Source organism: Conger conger, chromosome 4, assembly GCF_963514075.1.
Source record: "Conger conger chromosome 4, fConCon1.1, whole genome shotgun sequence".
NCBI classification, from domain to species: Eukaryota; Metazoa; Chordata; class Actinopteri; order Anguilliformes; family Congridae; genus Conger; species Conger conger.
In genome coordinates this window covers 55538168-55557309 of record NC_083763.1, presented here as the reverse complement: position 1 = coordinate 55557309, position 19142 = coordinate 55538168, and the positions used below count along the sequence as shown (strand labels likewise).

The 19142-nt window shown below is 45.2% G+C and overlaps 1 protein-coding gene across 2 annotated transcripts in view; it reads left to right on the top strand.

Annotated features, from left to right (window-relative positions):
* The window catches only part of LOC133126934 (mitofusin-1-like), a 25669-nt gene extending 6527 nt beyond the window's left edge, over nt 1-19142 (top strand). Inside the window, exons 4-18 of one of the 2 annotated variants that reach the window (XM_061239451.1) lie at nt 486-648; nt 5137-5261; nt 5960-6068; nt 9093-9200; nt 9940-10093; nt 10796-10863; nt 11741-11862; nt 12710-12836; nt 13138-13242; nt 13874-13976; nt 14661-14887; nt 15423-15584; nt 16010-16206; nt 16733-16867; nt 17774-19142. In XM_061239451.1, the coding sequence (XP_061095435.1) occupies nt 486-648; nt 5137-5261; nt 5960-6068; nt 9093-9200; nt 9940-10093; nt 10796-10863; nt 11741-11862; nt 12710-12836; nt 13138-13242; nt 13874-13976; nt 14661-14887; nt 15423-15584; nt 16010-16206; nt 16733-16867; nt 17774-17843 (1975 nt within the window). In that variant the 3' untranslated portion in view covers nt 17844-19142. The remainder of the gene's footprint in view (nt 1-485; nt 649-5136; nt 5262-5959; nt 6069-9092; nt 9201-9939; nt 10094-10795; nt 10864-11740; nt 11863-12709; nt 12837-13137; nt 13243-13873; nt 13977-14660; nt 14888-15422; nt 15585-16009; nt 16207-16732; nt 16868-17773) is intronic. The other variant, XM_061239452.1, reaches the window with a different exon arrangement.

Below are 19142 nucleotides of genomic sequence, written 5' to 3'. Positions count from 1 at the left end.
GCGTTTCCCCCACATAGAGGCGGCGTTTCCCCCCACATAGAGGCGCCGTTTCCCCCCACATAGAGGCAACGTTTCCCCCCACATAGAGGCGGCGTTTCCCCCCACATAGGGGCGGCGTTTCCCCCACATAGAGGTGGTGACACCTTATTCTCAAGGCCTTTATTGGTTGATGATTAAATGCATTAAATACCTGCAGATACTGTGGACAGTTTGACACCCCTGCCTTATATGATTAATTACAACAAAACAAAAAACCTGCACCTGAATCCCACATACACAGGTATGTCAGTTTTATTGTCTCATACCTGTCAACACAAGCAGTGCTAATTAGTCTGGGCTAGTAAATGGCCAGGCTGTTAAATGGCTGTTAAATGTGCAGATCATAAGACATTTGGGCTTGGCTACTTGGAGGGGGCATTAACAGGGTGTCCGGTATAAATAAATAAAGGTGAAATGAAAGGGCTGTTTTATTTCCCGCGCTCCAGGACGAGTAACGGTAAGAGCACGGTGATCAACGCCATGCTGAGGGACCGCGTCCTGCCCAGCGGTATCGGACACACCACCAACTGCTTTCTGAGCGTGGAGGGCACGGACGAGGACAAGGCCTTCCTCACCACCGAGGGCTCCGAGGAGGAGAAGAGCATCAAGGTCCAACACATCGGTCACGTCAGGTCGCATAGCATAGCATAGCGTAACATAACATAGCATAACATAACATAACATAGCATGGCATAACGTAGCGCAACATAGCATAACATAGCATGGCATAACATGGCATAACATAGCGCAACATAGCATAACATAACATAACTCAACATAACATAACATAACATAACTTAACATAACATAGTATGGCATAGCATGGCATAGCATGGCATAACATAACATAGCATGACATAACATAGCGCAACATAGCATAGCATAACATAACATAACTTAACATAACATAGGATGGCATAGCATGGCATAATATAACATAACATAGCATGGCATAACATAGTGCAACATAGCATAACATAACATAAATTAACATAACATAGCAAAACATAAACATTGCATAGCATAACATAACATAGCATAATATAGCATGGCATAGCATAACATAGTATGGCATAGCATGGCATAACATAACATAGCATGGCATAACTTAACATAACATAGCAAAACATAAACATTGCATAACATAACGTAGTATAATATAGCATGGCATGGCATAGCATAACATAGTATGGCATAGCATGGCATAACATAGCATGGCATAACTTAACATAACATAGCATGGCATAGTGCAACGTAGCATAACATGACATAGCATGCCGTAGCATAACATGACATAACAGCATGGCATAACATAGCATGCCATAGCATAACATGGCGTAAAATGGCATGGCATAACATGGCATAGAATGGCATGGCATAACATAGCATGGCGTAACATACGTAGCATAACTTAGCATATCACAGTGTAACTTGGCATGACATAATATAACATAATGACGAACCTGCCATTCAGCCCAGCAATACTCGCCTTTTCCTACCACTAAAGTGTACCTACTGCTTAGATTAGATGAAGGCTAATGTTTGCACAAATCATTACTTGTGTTATTAGTTTTGAGCATGCGAAAGCTTGAAGTAAATCAGGGCCTTAGTTTTGTTTTAAACTGAACGGCCCAGTTTCCCAGTCATGGATTAAGTAAAATAAAATACCTGCAGCCCACATACACTGCTGACTATGTAAACCGTGCTGTTTACAGAGCATACAGGAACCATTACATTTAAACGGGTGGCAGGGGTCCTCAGCTCTCGTTGTAGTGGGCCACAGGGAATGCCAGTTTTGTGTTGTTTCACCTTTAAATCAGCAGCCTGTTTAGACCCAAGAACCCTGTTAAGGTTAGTTAACTGTGTTAATCCAAAGCGACTTACAAGTGCATAGGTTCTACCACAAGTCAAAGCATCACTTCCAGAACTAGGAAAATACACATGGAATGCTGTTCTAAACAGTCGTCATCATAAGTGCAATGTTTTTGATTTATTTATTTATTTATGTTTATCCATCCATCCATCCATTATCTGAACCCGCTTATCCTGATCAGGGTCGCAGGGGGGCTGGAGCCTATCCCAGCATACATTGGGCGAAAGGCAGGAATACACCCTGGACAGGTCGCCAGTCTATCGCAGGGCACACACACCATTCACTCACACACTCATACCTACGGGCAATTTAGACTCTCCAATCAGCCTAACATGCATGTCTTTGGACTGTGGGAGGAAACCGGAGTACCCAGAGGAAACCCACGCAGACACGGGGAGAACATGCAAACTCCGCACAGAGAGGCCCCGGCCGACGGGGATTCGAACCCAGGACCTCCTTGCTGTGAGGCGGCAGTGCTACCCACTGCACCATCCGTGCCGCCCTATTTATGTTTATGTTATTTACATATATTTATTTATGTAGAGTTGGGGAGGGGGGTGGGGGGCCAGAAGAGAGGAGAAGGTTGAAAACAGTTTGCGGGGATTAGAGGCGGCCGCGTTAATTTTCGAGTGAAAGAAGGAAGATTTAGCTAGAGAGACAGAGGAATGGAAAGATGATGAGAGGGCATGGAAGGAAGCTATATCACTGGGGTGACAGGACCTTTTCCATTTTCTCTCCGCTGCCCGCAGTTCGGTTCGGACAGCTCGTAGAGCATCAGAAAGCCAAGGACTGGGGGGGGAGGCCCGAGCTAGTTTGGTGGTGAGGGGACACAGAGAGTCAAAGGAAGATGAGAGGGAGGACATGAGAGTTGTAGCAGCATCATCGGGAGACAGTCGAGAGAAAGACTCCGTGGATGGTAGGGAGGAGAGGATTGTAGATGAGAGGGTGGAGGAAGACAGGTGGCGTAGGTTCCGCCGACAGGTGACAGTGGATGGTGGGAGAGATGGATGGGTGTTAGAGGAGAGTGGAAGAGAAAAAGAGATGAAGGAGTGGTCAGATATATGGAGTGGTGTTACAGAGAGGTTGGTTGTGGTGCAGCTCCTTGTGAAGATGAGGTCAAGAAGGTTGCCTGCTTTGTGGGTGGGAGGGGAAAGAGTGAGGGTAAGGTCAAAAGAAGAAAGGAGGGAGAGAGAGGTGGACTGGGTGGACTCTGAGTTGAGGTTGAAGTCACCCAGGAGGATCAGGGGGGTGTCATTGACTGGTGAGGAGCTAAGGAGGATGTCCATCTCATCCAAGAAGCTCCCCAGAGGACCCGGGGGGCGATAAACAACAATAATAAACAGTTTGCACGGCAAAGTAACAGAAACCGCATGAAATTCAAAAGAGGAGAAGGCGAAGGATGAGGAGAAGACACTAGATCTCCATGAGGATGAGATTAGGAGACCTGTGCCACCTCCTCTGCCAGAGGTTCTGGGTGTGTGGGAAAAAGAGAAGGCAGAGGAAAGGGCAGCCGGGGTGGCTGTGTTCTCTTGTGAGAGCCACGTTTCAGTTAAAGCAAGAAAGTCAAGGTTGAGGTGGGAGGCATAGGCAGATATGAAGTCTGCTTTCTGGACGGCGGACTGGCAGTTCCAGAGGCCACCAGCCACACAGAGATCAATACCAGTGGATCTGGGAGGGAAGATGAGGTTTGAGATATTCTGCCCATGTTGGCGGGAGGTGAACCTCCTACCTGACTGGGACCTGGGGAGAGGAGAGAGGACAGGAATGGGAAGGAAACACATGGAGGGAACTAGGGAGGACAAGAGGAATACGACGTAGTGAAATGAGGGCAGGCAGCGAAAACAAAAACACTCATCAGGTTCTCAGACAGCCTCGATGGACACCCGTAGATAGACACCCCCGACTTTGTACGCCTGCGACTTCGTATGCCGAGGCAAGTAGCCGAGGCTGCCGCACACCGCTGCCGCTGGTACGCTACACAACTGCCGCTGGTACGCTACACAACTGCTTAAATAACACTGATGCTGAATACAGAAAATGCTACCAACCCAAGAAAATGCTACCAACCCAGAAAATGCTACCAACTCTTGTCAGAGAAGTGCTGAGTAACGGTATAAACTGAACATTCCTGGTGACTTTCCAGAGAATGCAGTGTATGTGGTAAACTTTTTTTTAAGAACTTTGTGTTACACAAGCTTTGTATGCATAAACACCATTTGAGATTGCAACACCATTGGAGAATCAGCTCAGAGGTGTGTAGGCAGGGGGGTGGGGGGGTTGGCAACCCTCCCCTGGTTGGCTCAGGGTGTGGGTGTTAATGACCGACGCGGTCAATCAGTCAATGTTCAGATTAATACATTCTCAACAGTTAGGCGGTGGGTACTCCCATTGGAGGGTTTGAGTAGAAGTTGGATCAACCCTCACATACTGTAGAACTGGGGAGCTAACAGTGTGGATAATAAACTTCACATTTTAACACACAGGCAGTAGGTAGAGCTGGCAGTGACCTACAGTGCTTCTTGCTTACATTACGGAGTCAATCATTAAGCCTCATAAATTCTTCTGTCAACCAAGTGCTGCAAACAAAGTTTAACTGGCTACAGACCTGTGTACAGTGCATGGCTCCCTTCCTATGAGTGTTTATTTATCTTACTGGGTCTGTGGTGCACTTGGAGACTGAAGCAGTGTGTCCTGCCTTTCTTTTCGGGAAAAAAACATTGTTAGCGGCTGGAAAAATAATGTGAAAGTTATTGAGAAATGGAAGTCTTAAAACTGTATGAAAGCTTAATACTTAAATTTTGAATACAAAACATAGTGGCTAAGGTGCTCGACAGACCTGGAAGGTTGTCAGTTCAAGCAATGCTTTAGTGCAGCTTTGATCCGCACAGCTGTTGGGCCCTTCAGCAAGGCCCTTAACTCCAGAGTGTTCCAGGAGGGATTAGCCCCTGCTTAGTCTAATCAACAGTAAGTCACTTTTCATAAAAGTGTCACCTCAGCAATGGTAAAACGTAATATGTAATAACGGTAATAACCTGACAGGACTTGTTTCAAAGTAGTGGACAATAGGCAACAGTTGTCTAAATAATTTCATAATTTGTCATGTAACTGACACTTTAGCCACTATGCCCTTGTAGCCTGGGGGATCCCACAGAGGTTGGTTTAAGAAAGGGCTGGTTTGTGTAGTGCAGCACCCTGAGTCTCTCCCTCTCTACCACCCCCTGCAGACGGTGAACCAGCTCGCCCACGCTCTGCACATGGATGAGAGTCTGGATGCTGGCTGTCTGGTGAAGGTTTTCTGGCCCAAGACCAAATGTGCCCTGCTGAGAGATGACCTGGTTCTCGTGGACAGGTACCTGTGCCGGAAACATAACCGCAACATATACGCAACATAAATGCAACTTAAGCATAATGAGACATCCTGCCATCCAGCTTACACTTTAGCATCATTTATTTATTTATTAATTGCTTTAAAACAGCCTATAGCCTTGTGGTGCTTGACTGGGACCTGGAAGGTTGTTGGTTCAGGCCCCAGTGTAACCACAATAAGATCAGTGCAGCTGTTTGGTTCTTACCCCCAGGGGGAACCCCGCTTAGTCTAATCAACTGTGATTCACTTAACCATCGGCTGAATAACTCGAATGTCATCTGTAATATTTAGGGTTTTCAATTTAAACTGTAGGTGTCTTGTGTTAAATTTACTTTGTTCACCTTAGAATTACATCACGAAATGTCTGCACAGCAATTGCACCTGAGCCAAATAATTATCTGACAGTTTAAAAGATTTCTCTGTAACTAAACATGATGCCTTCAGGCTGGATATGCAGATCTGTGAAATGATTATGCTAATATGCTGTCAGTTTGATCATGGATTTCCTTGCACCTTAAACCTGATGATCCGGTCATTGTTTTATAATAAGGGTTTTACTCAAAGGTGGTTCAGTGTGTGGGTGCTTCTGAACAGCCTGTGGCACAATGTCTCATCTCTGAGGTGTGATTGGTTGGTCACTAGTAGACTCTGATTGGATGACTCTGATCATGTGACTGCAGCCCGGGGACTGATGTCACCACACAGCTGGACAGCTGGATCGACAAATTCTGCCTGGACGCCGACGTGTTTGTGCTGGTGGCCAACTCGGAGTCCACGCTAATGAACACGGTGAGGAGCTGGGCGCTCGGGATTATGGGAAAAGTTAATCCTTTCAGTCCAAAGAGTGCCATATGGTACACAAACATAACTACTGTAAAACCCTCTAGCTTTTCAACCAATCAAAATGACTGCTATACTATTGTTTTGAGCACCTATTAAAACCCTCCTGCTTTTTCTGAACTCTCTCATTCTTCTCAACCAAAGCCAAAACCCCTTGGTATTTGGTGGAGCCACTTCATTACTGGGCTGGGGACTACCTGAACACATGTAGTAGCTCATCCATGAAAACCATGGTTTATCAAGGGATCAGGCGAATCAGGGGGAATCCAGTTAATCTGGGCTCAACATTAATTAACTCGTGACACTCTTGGATCGTAGTGTTGGATTGTACATGGTCTTCTGTCTGCCTGAGAGCAGGGCTGATCTGAGTGTCCCTGCAATCTCATTTTTATGGACTGATGTTTTTGCACTGAACGAAAGGGAAACTAAAACTACTGTGTGATGACTCATCGTGACAATGGCACGTTGTAGAAAATGTCGAAAAAGACTGATATGAAATGCCTCAGATCACAGGAAACCAGTGTGGAAGTTATCAAACTCCTTTCTGTGGACTTTTTGTTGCTCTACATAACAATAACAAAGAGAGAGTCTAGCTCTGTATTCATGCTTATGCTTCAATGTGTATTTTACATCACACTACCTCTCACAGATCAGCATACCAGTTCAGGCATATCTGTATGCAGTTCTTGCTGTGTTGAAATGATTCTTTCTGAAGCTGGCTCTAGTTCAGTTGAGCCCACAACGTACTTAACTCACATTTGACTAAAGACTAAAAATATGTTAAATTAAATGAAATTAAATAATTGCAGAAAGAAATGATTTGTGATTAATGACTAAGAAGTAGTATGCTAAGAGAAACCCACACTGTAGCCTCATACATTTGCCGATATGAAAAATGTCCACAGATTTGTGATCAGCTAAACTAGCTTGACAAGCGTGCCAAATTTAAAGACTTTAATGGCTTAATATACAAATCTTCCCTGACCCTCCTCCCATTATCAAAGTGTGGCTCTAAAATAAGTACAAATATGGAATTAATGTTAAAAAGAAGCTTTACAGCTTGGTCATCTAGCAGGCACGCACTATTCAGTGTTCAGTTCACATGGTTTATACATTCTCCTAGCACTTTACGAGGTATGTATTCATCTTATTTCTTAGACTTCTGCTGCTGTAGCCTATCCATATGAGTTATGAAGCGTTGAGTGTTCAGAGATGCTCTTCTGCATACCACTGTTGTAATGTGTGGTTATTTGCGTCACCTTCCTGTCAGCTTTGACCAGTCTGCCCATTCTCCTCTGACGTCTCTCATTAACAAGGCATCTGCAAAACTGCTGCTCACTGGAATTTTTCTTTTGCACCATTCTTTGCAAACTCTAGAGACTAGAGTGCATGAAAATCCCAGGAGATCAGCAGTTTCTAAGATACTCAAACCACCCTTTCTGCCACCAACAATCATTCCACGGCCAAAGTCACTTGGATCACATTTTTTCCCCATTCTGATGGCTGATGTGAACATTACCTGAAGCTCCTGACCTGTATCTGCATGATTGAATGCATTGCACTGCTGCCACACAATTGGCTGATTAGATAATCACATGAATAAGTAGGTGTAATAAAGTGAGTGAGTGTGTATTTAACATTTTCTTTTTGTGTCTAGATGGTATCTAGCACAGGGCATGCACTGTAACAGGTGTGCAGTTCAGTCAGTGTGAATGTCAGCGTGAGTGTGTTATATATAGTTGTGCAGAATGTTACTTATTTAGTATCATCCTGCAACCTACTATCACCCGTCCCATGATGCACCAGTGGGTTCCATGCCCTGGTTTGGGGAACTCAGATTTGGGAAACAGTTCTCTGCCTCATGCTGTTCTTCAGCCATTCTGGCTCAGGACACTGTCCAAATCATATAGCGTCCATGCTGATTTAACAACCAATGAACAGCTAATTGGCCCAGTTTCTTAAAAGGATACATTTCATTATGTGTAGTAGTTTGTGAAATGATGATTGTTTTGTCCCTGTCTCAGCGGACATACTTTGATGCTCCTCTGCTTAGGTTGGCCGAGGTTGTGCTTTCCTGTCTAGTTATATATGCACGTCTATGGTCCAAATTCTCCAAAATAGCATCCGGGTTACCTCTCTCCCTCCCTCCCTCCACTTTTTCTAAAGCAGACACTGCCTTATACTCTGTCGGTGCCCCCTTTTCTGCTCTTCTTGACTGAAATAATTCATTAGCAGGCAGAAATGCTATTTTCAGATGGGTAAACTGCATGTTTTTCTGCCATTTTCTGATTATTGACACCTTGGGTTTTGTTTTTAGCTTTACTATTATGGACACACTGTATAGAAGCTGAAGGAAATGCAAACCCCCCTGATCCGTATTGCCCCTCACACATGTTAAACGTCTGTAGATCCGTTACTGAATTTGCTGATCTGAAGTGACTGTTGATGGACTAGGTGAGGGTTAGTTAAAAACAAGGAAGCCACTTGTTTTGGGTAGAGCCCTGCTTTTGTCATCTGAATTGCGCACGGCCTCTCAGGGCAGCCAGTCGATCACAGAGGCGATTGAAGCGACTCATCACTGACAGCACCCGCTTTGCGTAGTCAAGGCCCCCGCATTGTTCCGGCATGTTCTCCAGGCCCGCTGGGACTGCACGGGCCTCGGCAGTTAAGCGCTAATCTGAGTCCCTCCCGCCGCAGTTGACCTTCAGACCCAGCGATGCGGTCACGCCTATGATCAAACGACCAGACCCCGCTCGTGTGCCAGCGTCATGGGGTGGGGAGAGAGGGGGAGATGTGCACTGCCCCCCCAAATCCATCTCCATTTGTCTGTTTGGGGTTTTCATGTTGGAGAGTAAAATACGGAAAGAAAGGTCACACACTTTACAACAAAGTGGTTTTTAATGAGCAATGTTTCAGTAGCAAGTTGCCTTCATTAGGGCTTTGTTTTACAGTTTTTTGTTGTTCTTCATGCAGGAGAAGCACTTTTTCCACAAGGTGAACGAGCGTCTTTCAAAGCCCAACATTTTCATCCTGAACAACCGCTGGGATGCCTCCGCTTCAGAGCCCGAGTACATGGAGGACGTGAGTGCGCACACACCTCATACACACACACACACACACCTCATACACCTCATACACACACACACACACACCTCATACACACAGACACCTCACACACACACACCTCATACACACACACCTCATACACACACACACCTCACACACACACCTCATACACACACACACACACACCTCATACACACACACATATACACACACACACACACACACACATCTCACACGCACACACACACGCACACACACATTACATGTTACATTACATTACACACACCTCACACACCTCATACACACACACACACACCTCATACACACAGACACCTCACACACACACACCTCATACACACACACACCTCACACACACACACACACACACATATACACACACACACACACACACATCTCACACGCACACACACACGCACACACACACCTCACACACATTACATGTTACATTACATTACACACACCTCACACACCTCACACCCACGCACACACATACCTCATACACACACATACACACCACACACATATACACACACACACACACACATCTCACACGCACACACACACACCTCACACACATGACATGTTACATTACATTACATTACATTAATTACACACACCTCGCACATGCACACACACGCGCACACACACACACACACACACACACACACCTCACATTCCATGGTTTAAAGCACACACACTTGTGCCTGGTGTCTCCGTGTTCGCACGTTCACAGGTGCGGAAGCAGCACACGGACCGCTGCGTCAGCTTCCTGGTGGAGGAGCTGAAGGTTGTGGACTGGCAGCAGGCGCCCAATCGCATCTTCTTCGTGTCCGCCAAAGAGGTGCTGAACTCCAGGATGCAGCGGGCCCAGGGCATGCCGGAGACCGGTAGGGGCTTGGGGTCAGCCGGGAGTCAGCCAGGGTTCACCCAGGGGTCAGCCAGGTTCACCCGGGTGTCGGCCAGGGTTCGGCCAGGGGTTGGCCAGGTGTAACCCACGGGTCAGCCCGGGGTCGGCCAGAACAACCTGTCCGCCGCGTGTAGACCTTTTGTCTCTAATCTCGGATGGCATGCCAGGCTCTCAAACTAAAGGGCGGCATCACACGCGTCTGGAATTAGAAGCCTGTCAGCTCTCCCATCTACTGCGTAGGCCTTGCTTTCTGCCAAACTAGAACCACACACAGGTGTTACATTAGATTTCCATTCACAGTCGTGTATTTCGCAGAAGTTCTTTTGCAGAGCCTCCATAAACACGTCTTATGGTCTCGGCTTTCACCCGTGACTGGGGGCTCTCTACAGTGTGTTCAAAGGGGAATTTGTGAGATTGGTCCCTTGCGATCTCATTGGTTCAACTAATTATGACCCCCCATCTACAAGAGATCATGACTTAACTTAATGACTTAAGTAGTAACTGACCATTGGTTTAGGTGTGACATATTTGTGACTGGAATGTTCTTAACTGAATGTTCTAATGCTTATGTAACAATCACTACTGGTAACAGAAAGCAATGGAGTGAAAAACATTCCAAAAAAGGTTTAAAAGATGAAGTTGCTACAGGTGTGCTTCCCTAAGGTGACTGTCCTTGTTGCAGGTGGGGCTCTAGCAGAAGGGTTCCAGGAGAGACTGAAGGAGTTCCAAAGCTTTGAGAGAACGTTTGAGGCAAGTGGAGAGGTTTTTGATTGCATGTGCCTCTGTTTCCTAATCTCTTCTGCTCGTGTCTATGGTATCGTGTGCTGTGATGTGTCTATGGTATCGTGTTTTGTGATGTGTCTATGGTATGGTTAGTTCTCAGTCAGACTAGACTTCACATTGCAGCAGCTCTGCTGAGCGTGCATGTTTCAGTGGACCTGCGTCTTCAGTGCTGAAGTGTAGATTCACTCTGCCTGCGTCTTCAGTGCTGAAGTGTAGATTCACTCGGGCGAGGGCATTCAGCTTCCCCTCCTCATATTCTTTCACTCATTTTCATTTCCTCCTCATTTCTGTTCCTCATGGTTTGTTTTGTTAACACCATAACAGGTTCAACACAGTATGCCCATGCAATATCTTATTTCGCAGTTTGTTATAAATATTTTGTTTTTTAAAAAATGTTTTTTGTCACAGTTGCATTATTATATGGTAAAATATGAACTCTGGTCTCCCAGTATGTTTTATGAATTATATTTGAACATTAAGCATCACATAAGCCAGAAACATGCAGTAACTATTTTGTTAGTTTAGCTTATTGAAGCATCAGTTGAAGCTTATTGAAGCTTGAGAGGCATCAATTGTACAGCGCTTTGGATAAAGGCGCTATATAAATGACAACCATTTACCATTTATTATTCATCACATTTCATTTTGCTTGTCATTGCCGAATGAGCGTGTTACTGTGAGACGAGGGACAGGCTGCTGGGTGTAAGATACAGACTCACTGCTGCAGAGGGAAGACTGTTCTCCGTTCGGGGTTTTCGGGTGTGCCGTTATGCCGGTCGGACTGCAGCAGTAGGCCAGTATGTTCCCCCGGGTTCTGCCGCAGTAACGTGTACGGGCCCCACAGGAGTGTATCTCGCAGTCAGCGGTGAAGACGAAGTTTGAGCAGCACACCTTCAGAGCCAAGCAGATCACCGAGACCGTCAAAAGCATCATGGACGCCATCAACATCGCCTCGGCTGAGAAGAGGTGAGGATTACCGTGCCGACTCTTCCTCTTCACCTGTTTAAAAACAAATCGTTTTTTACCCAACCATTTTGGTCTGTTGCAGCCAGAGCTCATTCATTTACTATTTTAAATAATTAAGCAATTAAGATGTCAGCAAAATGAATGACCGCTTTAAAAACTAGCTTTTCTTTTCAGAGCAATATTTTTTCAATTAATTTTATATTTTTGGTTGGTAATATATCCTTGAAAATTCTAAAGGATCTTTTGTCATTTTCACATTTCTAGCTTTCTAGAGATTTTAAGTACGCCAAAAACATATTTGACCCAGGTCTATATACAGTATATGTGTATGTATAAATACTCCAACAAACACACACATACTCACATACAGGATAAAATGATTTTGAGGACAAAACCCAATAAACCGTTCACATATTAAAACTAGACGACTAGGTGAATTCCCCTTTAAAGATGTAGTAAAACTATACACATGTTAAAGGTCAGAGAAGATTCATTTCTATGTTAACCCATCAATGTCCTTCGTGGATTTTTAAAAATTCCTTAGGTACACATGTCAAGCAAGTTTAGCTGATCACATATCTATTTGATCACATATCTGTTTTTCATATCGGCCATTGTATGAGGCTACAGTGTGGGTTTCTCTTAAAGGCCCGCACGCATCAGTGTTCTCTTCCCGGTTTTCGTATCTAAACACAAAAAATATGTGTGAGCCTTTAAAACTGTAGGTGACTGGGTGAACTTCCCCTTCAAGGACAGATGTAATAAAACCATACACATATCACAGCTGTAGGTGAGTGAGTGAACTTCCCCTTTAAAGACAGCTGTGTCCCTGCCCTGTCCACTGTAGGGTACATTCCCTGGAGGAGAGGGAGTACCAGGCGGACCGTTTGGAGTTTGTGCGTAATCAGCTCAACCTGCTCACGGATGACATCAAGAAGAGGATCAAGGCTGTCACCGAGCAGGTGGAGGAGAAGGTAAAGCCATTCGGCCCCGCAGATGTGAGGAGGGTGTAGCCATCTAGGTCTAGGTTTTTTTCCCCATTGGTAAAGTTAATCCCATCACCTAAAATGGTAAAACTGCCAGAGAGAAGAAAGAAAAAATGTTGCTGGTTACATCTAGATATGTACATCTGTGTGGCATGTGTAAATGTAGTCATTAATCTGAACGTACAGTATATTAGCAATAATATATTCTAAACCTACTAGATATTTGGCAAAATATTCTGTCTTCTGTCGGCGTCTCTGACCTGCGCTCGTTATTTCCGCGCCTCTCCAGGTGTCCAACGCCATGGCGGAGGAGATCTGTCGAGTGTCGGTGCTGGTCGATGAGTTCCACGCTGACTTCCACCCCTCTCCCCAAGTGCTCAAACTCTACAAATCTGTGAGCTTCCCACACACCTGCGCAGTTTCAAACCACCCAACTAACCTTTTCTTTGTGTAATGTAGGTACACCTGGGTCAAATATGTCATTGTTTTGGATTCTAATCTTGCCTGGTCCAATTGAGGCAACCAAGAGGACCAGAAGGCGGGGTTTGCATGTTTTGAGAGTATTTCACAGGTTCCCAATACGCCAAACAAGTAATGCGTAGAAAAGTATTTGAATCCAAAACAATTATGTATTCATCTGACTGTAGGACCCCATCTCAGGGGCTTATCCTGCTAATATTTTCTTTTTCGACCAGTATCAACTCTCAGAAATGAACTTTGTTCTCAGTGGTACTGAAATTACCTAAAATGAAAGGACTAGGATAAAATTATAGATACATGGATCACCCAATATGGATGAGAATACCCTCAAATTAAAGATGAGTCTCTACTTTAACCTATCATTAATGCTTTCATTTAAAATCCGTTGTGTTGGAGGACAGAGCCAAAAGAACAGAATTTGTACCACTGTCCATGTACTTATGGACGGCACTGTATATTTTTACGTTGTCCGCTGTGAGGCGGTTTGTGAATGGCACTATAGGAGAACAGACTGATCGATTTTCCCCCCCCGGTCCCGTTCACAGGAGCTGCTCACGCACTTGGAGGAGGGAATGGGGAAGAACCTGGCCTTCCGCTGCTCTGACGCCATCAGTGCATCTGTACAGACCTCGCAGAAAGACATGATCGGTATGCAGCGTTGCTAAAATTAACCCTGCTGCGGGGCCCGGGCTCCCAGCGACCCACATAAACCACAGACACGTGCTCTCTGATCCGCGCTTCATTTAAAAACAATTACCCAAACGTGTCAATTTCATATGTGGAATTAAAATGTGTGTAACTTTAGTATGTTTGAAAAACTGTATGTAGCAGAATGTATGTGGTGCAGTGTTGGGTGGGTGGGTTTATCAACACCCCAATCACAAGTTTGGTCAATTTTGGTTATATTCTATTTTATTTTTTTAAAGCTTTATAGTTGTTAACTTATTCGAATTAATTATTAGATATCAATAGTTAATCAGTGACTAGCTGTTCTATAACAGTAATTTTGGACTTTTGTGTTCTGTTTCCAGTATGTGTGATATTAGTGTCTGGTTGTGGGCAGAAAAGTCTCCTGTGTATGATATTAGTGTCCAGTTATGTACAGAAAGTCTCCCGTATGTGATATTAGTGTCCAGTTGTGTACAGAAGTCTCCCGCGTGTGATATTAGTGTCCAGTTGTGTACAGAAGTCTCCCGTGTGTGATATTCGTGTCCAGTTGTGTACAGAAGTCTCCCGTGTGTGATATGAGTGTTCAGTTGTGTACAGAAAGTCTTCTGTGTGTGATACTAGTGTTTAGTTGTGTAAGAAAGTCTCCTGTGTTCTCTTTGACAGACTGCGTGCTGCCTCTGCTGCCCCCTGCTGTTCAGAGCCAGCTGCACATGCTGATTCCCTCCCGGAGGTTTGACCTCAGCTACGACCTGAACTGCAGCTCCCTGTGCACTGACTTCCAGGAGAACATCGAGTTCCAGTTCTCCCTGGGCTGGACCGCTGTGGTGAACCGCTTCCTGGGCCCGGCCAATGCACAGCGGGCCCTGATGCTCGTCAACCAGAACCTACAGGTAAACTCCCCTACCTGTCTTTACAGGTAAACTCCCCTACCTGTCTTTACAGGTAAACCCCCCTATCTGTATTTACAGACACAGTAAACCCACCTACCTGTTTTTACAGCTAAACTTGCCTGTCTGTTATTACAGGTAACTATGCACCATATTCAAATATAATAATGTTGCTGAAAAGCAAATGAGCGAATAGTAGTGAATTTAACTCAACATGTTTAATAGAGAAAAATAGCACTAAAGAAATTCTGTAAATGTCCCATTTGCAACAGTGCAGTATAATGGTTAGGTTCTTGTACCCCACTATAAGTAGTTCTTGGTAATCTGCTAAATGCCTAAATATAACTCTTAATATCCTTTTGAAAAGAGTTCTTCATCCTCTCCCAAGGCATACAGTGTAATATGGTTGTGCTGTGATATAGTGTTGTTGCCCTATGAAACCAAATTTCATTTCAGCTTGGCTTGCAGGTTCGATTCAAGTCACAGCTGTTTATAATGATTCCTGCAAAATGTCTAAATTGAATGTCATTTCTGATAGGCTCCTTGTTCCGTGGCCACCACCCCCGCCGCCTCGACCCCTGCAGGCCCACGGCCCCAGGAGGGCACGGTCTCCCAGGAGGAGCTCATGCTGAGCATGGCCTCTGGGCTGGCCTCTCTCACCTCCCGAACCTCCATGAGCATGGTCATCGTGGGAGGAGTGGTGGGTGTACTCCTTACCTAACCTGGGTCAACGTGCGTGTTCCTTAATTAACCTAGATCAAAGCAGGTCGACACGGGCATTTCTAGCCTAACCTGGGTCAAAGCAGTTCAACACGAGTCTATTACATGAGGGTTCAAAGTCCCGCCAGTCACTGAACACCCCACCAACATTACTGGCATGTTCTCAATTAAGATTCAGTCCCTGAATTTAAAACATGCCTGTAATGTTCGTTGGGGATTCAGTGAGAGCGAGTTGACACGAGGGAGATTCAGCGAGTGACTTGAATGTAATTTCCTAAATCGAATGAGTTAATAATGGAGGAGACCTCAAACCATGCAGCTGTAGACCCAGACACAGGAAACATAGGAATCCTTTCTGATGAGAGCACCACCAGACTGAATCTCTCCCTCTCTCCCCCCGGACAGGTATGGCGAGGTGTGGGGTGGAGGCTCATCGCCCTCTCCATGAGCCTCTACGGCCTGCTCTACCTGTACGAGAAGCTCACCTGGACCACCAAGGCCAAGGAGCGGGCCTTCAAGAAGCAGTTTGTGGACTACGCCACTGAGAAGCTGCAGATGATCGTCAGCTTCACCAGCGCAAACTGTAGCCACCAGGTCCAGCAGTGAGTTTCCAGCCAGAAACGCCACCCGCACACACTGAACCAGGAGTCTGAGTCCAGGGGTTAGGAAGCAGAAGTCCTGCTATGTGTTTCTTCCACCCATGAACAAAGCCAGCCGATTTCACTCATTAGTTCTACCTCATGGCTAAAGAATTGCTCTAATTAGCCAATCTGTGGGATTAGAACAAAATACAAGGGAGGACTTTCTGAACCAGCTTTTTCCACATCTGAATAGACCAGAGGTGCCCAAGCATGTGCCATGGAGGGCTGATGGAGATTGAGTGCTGGTCTTTGGGTCTGTAGGGAGATGTTTTGCACCCCTGTGCTAGCTTAAAGTTGACGGCTGGTCTTTGGGTTCGTAGGGAGATGTTGTGCAGCCCTGTACCGGATGAAGGTTGAGTGCTGGTCTTTAGGTCCATAGGAAGATGTTGTGCACCCCTGTACCAGGTTAAGGTTGACTGCTGGTCTTTGGGTCTGTAGGGAGATGTTGTAGCAGATGAAGGTTGACGGCTGGTCTTTGTGTCTGCAGGGAAATGGCCGCCACCTTTGCCCGGCTGAGCCAACAGGTTGACCAGACCCAGCGGGAGCTGGAGGGAGACATCAGCCGCCTGACCGCCAACATCCAGCGGCTGGAGACGGTTCAGAGCCGGTCCAAAAGCCTCAGGTCAGAACCACTGCACCAGGAGTGTCCATTTATCCGAAAAGGGCCAGCGTGGGTGCAGGGTTTCCTTTTAGCCCAGCGCTACAACAGTTGATTCTACTTTTCAAGGTCTTAATTGAAGACCATGATGAGTTAAGTTGAATCAGGGGTCTTATTTTTGGGCTAAAAAAACCTGCACCCACACCGGCCTTTTTCGGGTAAGACTGGATCCCCTGTGCTACATTGTTAGTCCGCATCAGTGTTTCCCAACCTGTATTCTGCAATGGCTTTATACTTTATAATGAAGCAAGAACTCGGGCTCTTCCCAATCATCTATTTTTCCTCTCCTTGGCCTGTGCCAGAAATCGATCTTGATGTCCCTGTTTTCACTTCCTTTTCTTGCCCCTTTTTATTACCACTCCCGGTGGAGCTGGGAGCAGGAACGACTTTAGGAAAGGAATGAGGAGATTAGAAATAAGCGATTGGAAAGAGTCCAGGGTCTTTGACGCAAAGTGTTCTGAGTGTTAATAGCTCCCCCTTGTGGAGATTCGTCAGCCTGCTATACCTGAGTGAGTGAGCACAAGTCAGTTTCAAACTACATACATTAGGTGCTTTGCATCTAAGAAATTCCAAGGCACACCTCTATCAATCTAATGGCAATCCCTAAGGACCAAAATTACTAAATGTCACACGCATGTTCAGTGGTGGTATTTGCGTGTGACTGCACACTGGTTGAAAAACACTGGACGGGGTCCAGTAAGGGAAATGGAATTTACTGCTTCAGTATCAGGCAAATGAGTGGATTTGATGGGAAATCTGATGATGAATATATTTCACTGCAGTGCAATATGTGATGTATCTGAAAGTGGTATTTGTATATTAACCAAAAGTGCATTAATAATAGAGCCTTTTTTCCTCTTATTTCTCCAGACACAAGGCGACAGAGCTGGAGACACAGTTGGACAGTTTCACAGACGAGTATTTGCACCCTTCACAGTGAGGTCTCGAGAGTGGGGGATGGAAGATCCACTGACCCCCATCTGTCTCTTTCCATTCACCAGCCCATGTGGGCAGGAGAGTCATCCAGCCCTTTACAGTATTTTTACAATGGGGTTTTATTTTTACACGGGGATCTCAAACTCCAGTCCTGGTTGGTTGCAGTATTTGCCGGTATTATTAATAGCAGGGATCACCAAAATCACGGTCCTTGAGGGCTGAGACCTTCTGGTTTTCCACCCTCCCTTTACCTGGGCGTCAGACACTCCAGCCAATCCGTAGCGCTAATTATTCAGTTAATTATCCGGGAGGAAAGAAAAGCAGGTCTGGATTTGAGGACTCTGATTCGATGATCCACGTTTTTTGTCATTTTCAAATGGCAGCAAGTTTAGGCCTCCGAAATCTGGTGCGTAGACTCTAGGTTTTCAATCCAACCCTAATTTAGCAGACCTGATGCTACGAACTAGCATCTTAACATGATCTCTAGCTGTTCAATGAGTTGTGCTTTGTTAGGGTGGGAGTGAAAACCTACAGGATGGTAGATCTCCAGGGCAGCCCTGCTCTAGCTGTTGGATGAGGTGTGCTTTGTTAGGTTTGGAGGGAAAACCTACAGGATGGTAGATCTCCAGGAACAGGGTTACCACTGCTTTAATCAGTTAGGCACTGAACCACATTGAAAGCCAGCGAGGCCCTCCAGAGTTTGAGATTACGGTTCTATACGGTTGTCAACACTTCCCTGTAGTGTGTGGGATACCTGGATCTTCATTGTGTTTAAAATATTATGAAGTGACTGCTCTACCCTAGTATTGCAGCTGCTCTTGTTGGTGCTGGAGAAGGGTGGCCGAACGGTGAATATTCCGCATGTACGACTGTGAATAAGCCATGGAACCACTTCCCTGAAGATATTTTTCTACAACCGTGTATCTATGTAAAAAAAAGAAAAAAAGAAAAATAATATTAAACACTGTTGAATTGCTTACAGTACCATTACCTCTATTGTTAATAGTTATGAACGGAACCATTTTGAATTGATGCATCCATTTATCCGGACGGACGACTAATTTCCCATTGCTCTCGTCTCGACTACAAGTAAGGGGTAGTTGAAAGAATCCAAAAAAAATAAATAATAATAATCCAGTTTCCAAATTGGACATAAATTCTAGGTGTAGGAACCTACACCCCCACCCCACTTTGTATAGTTTTGTCATTTATGGAATTTCTGGTTTTGCAAGATTGTCAATATAGTGAATTCTATTTATGATCAAGAATTTAATAAAATGATTTGTCAAGCTGTCTCAGCAAT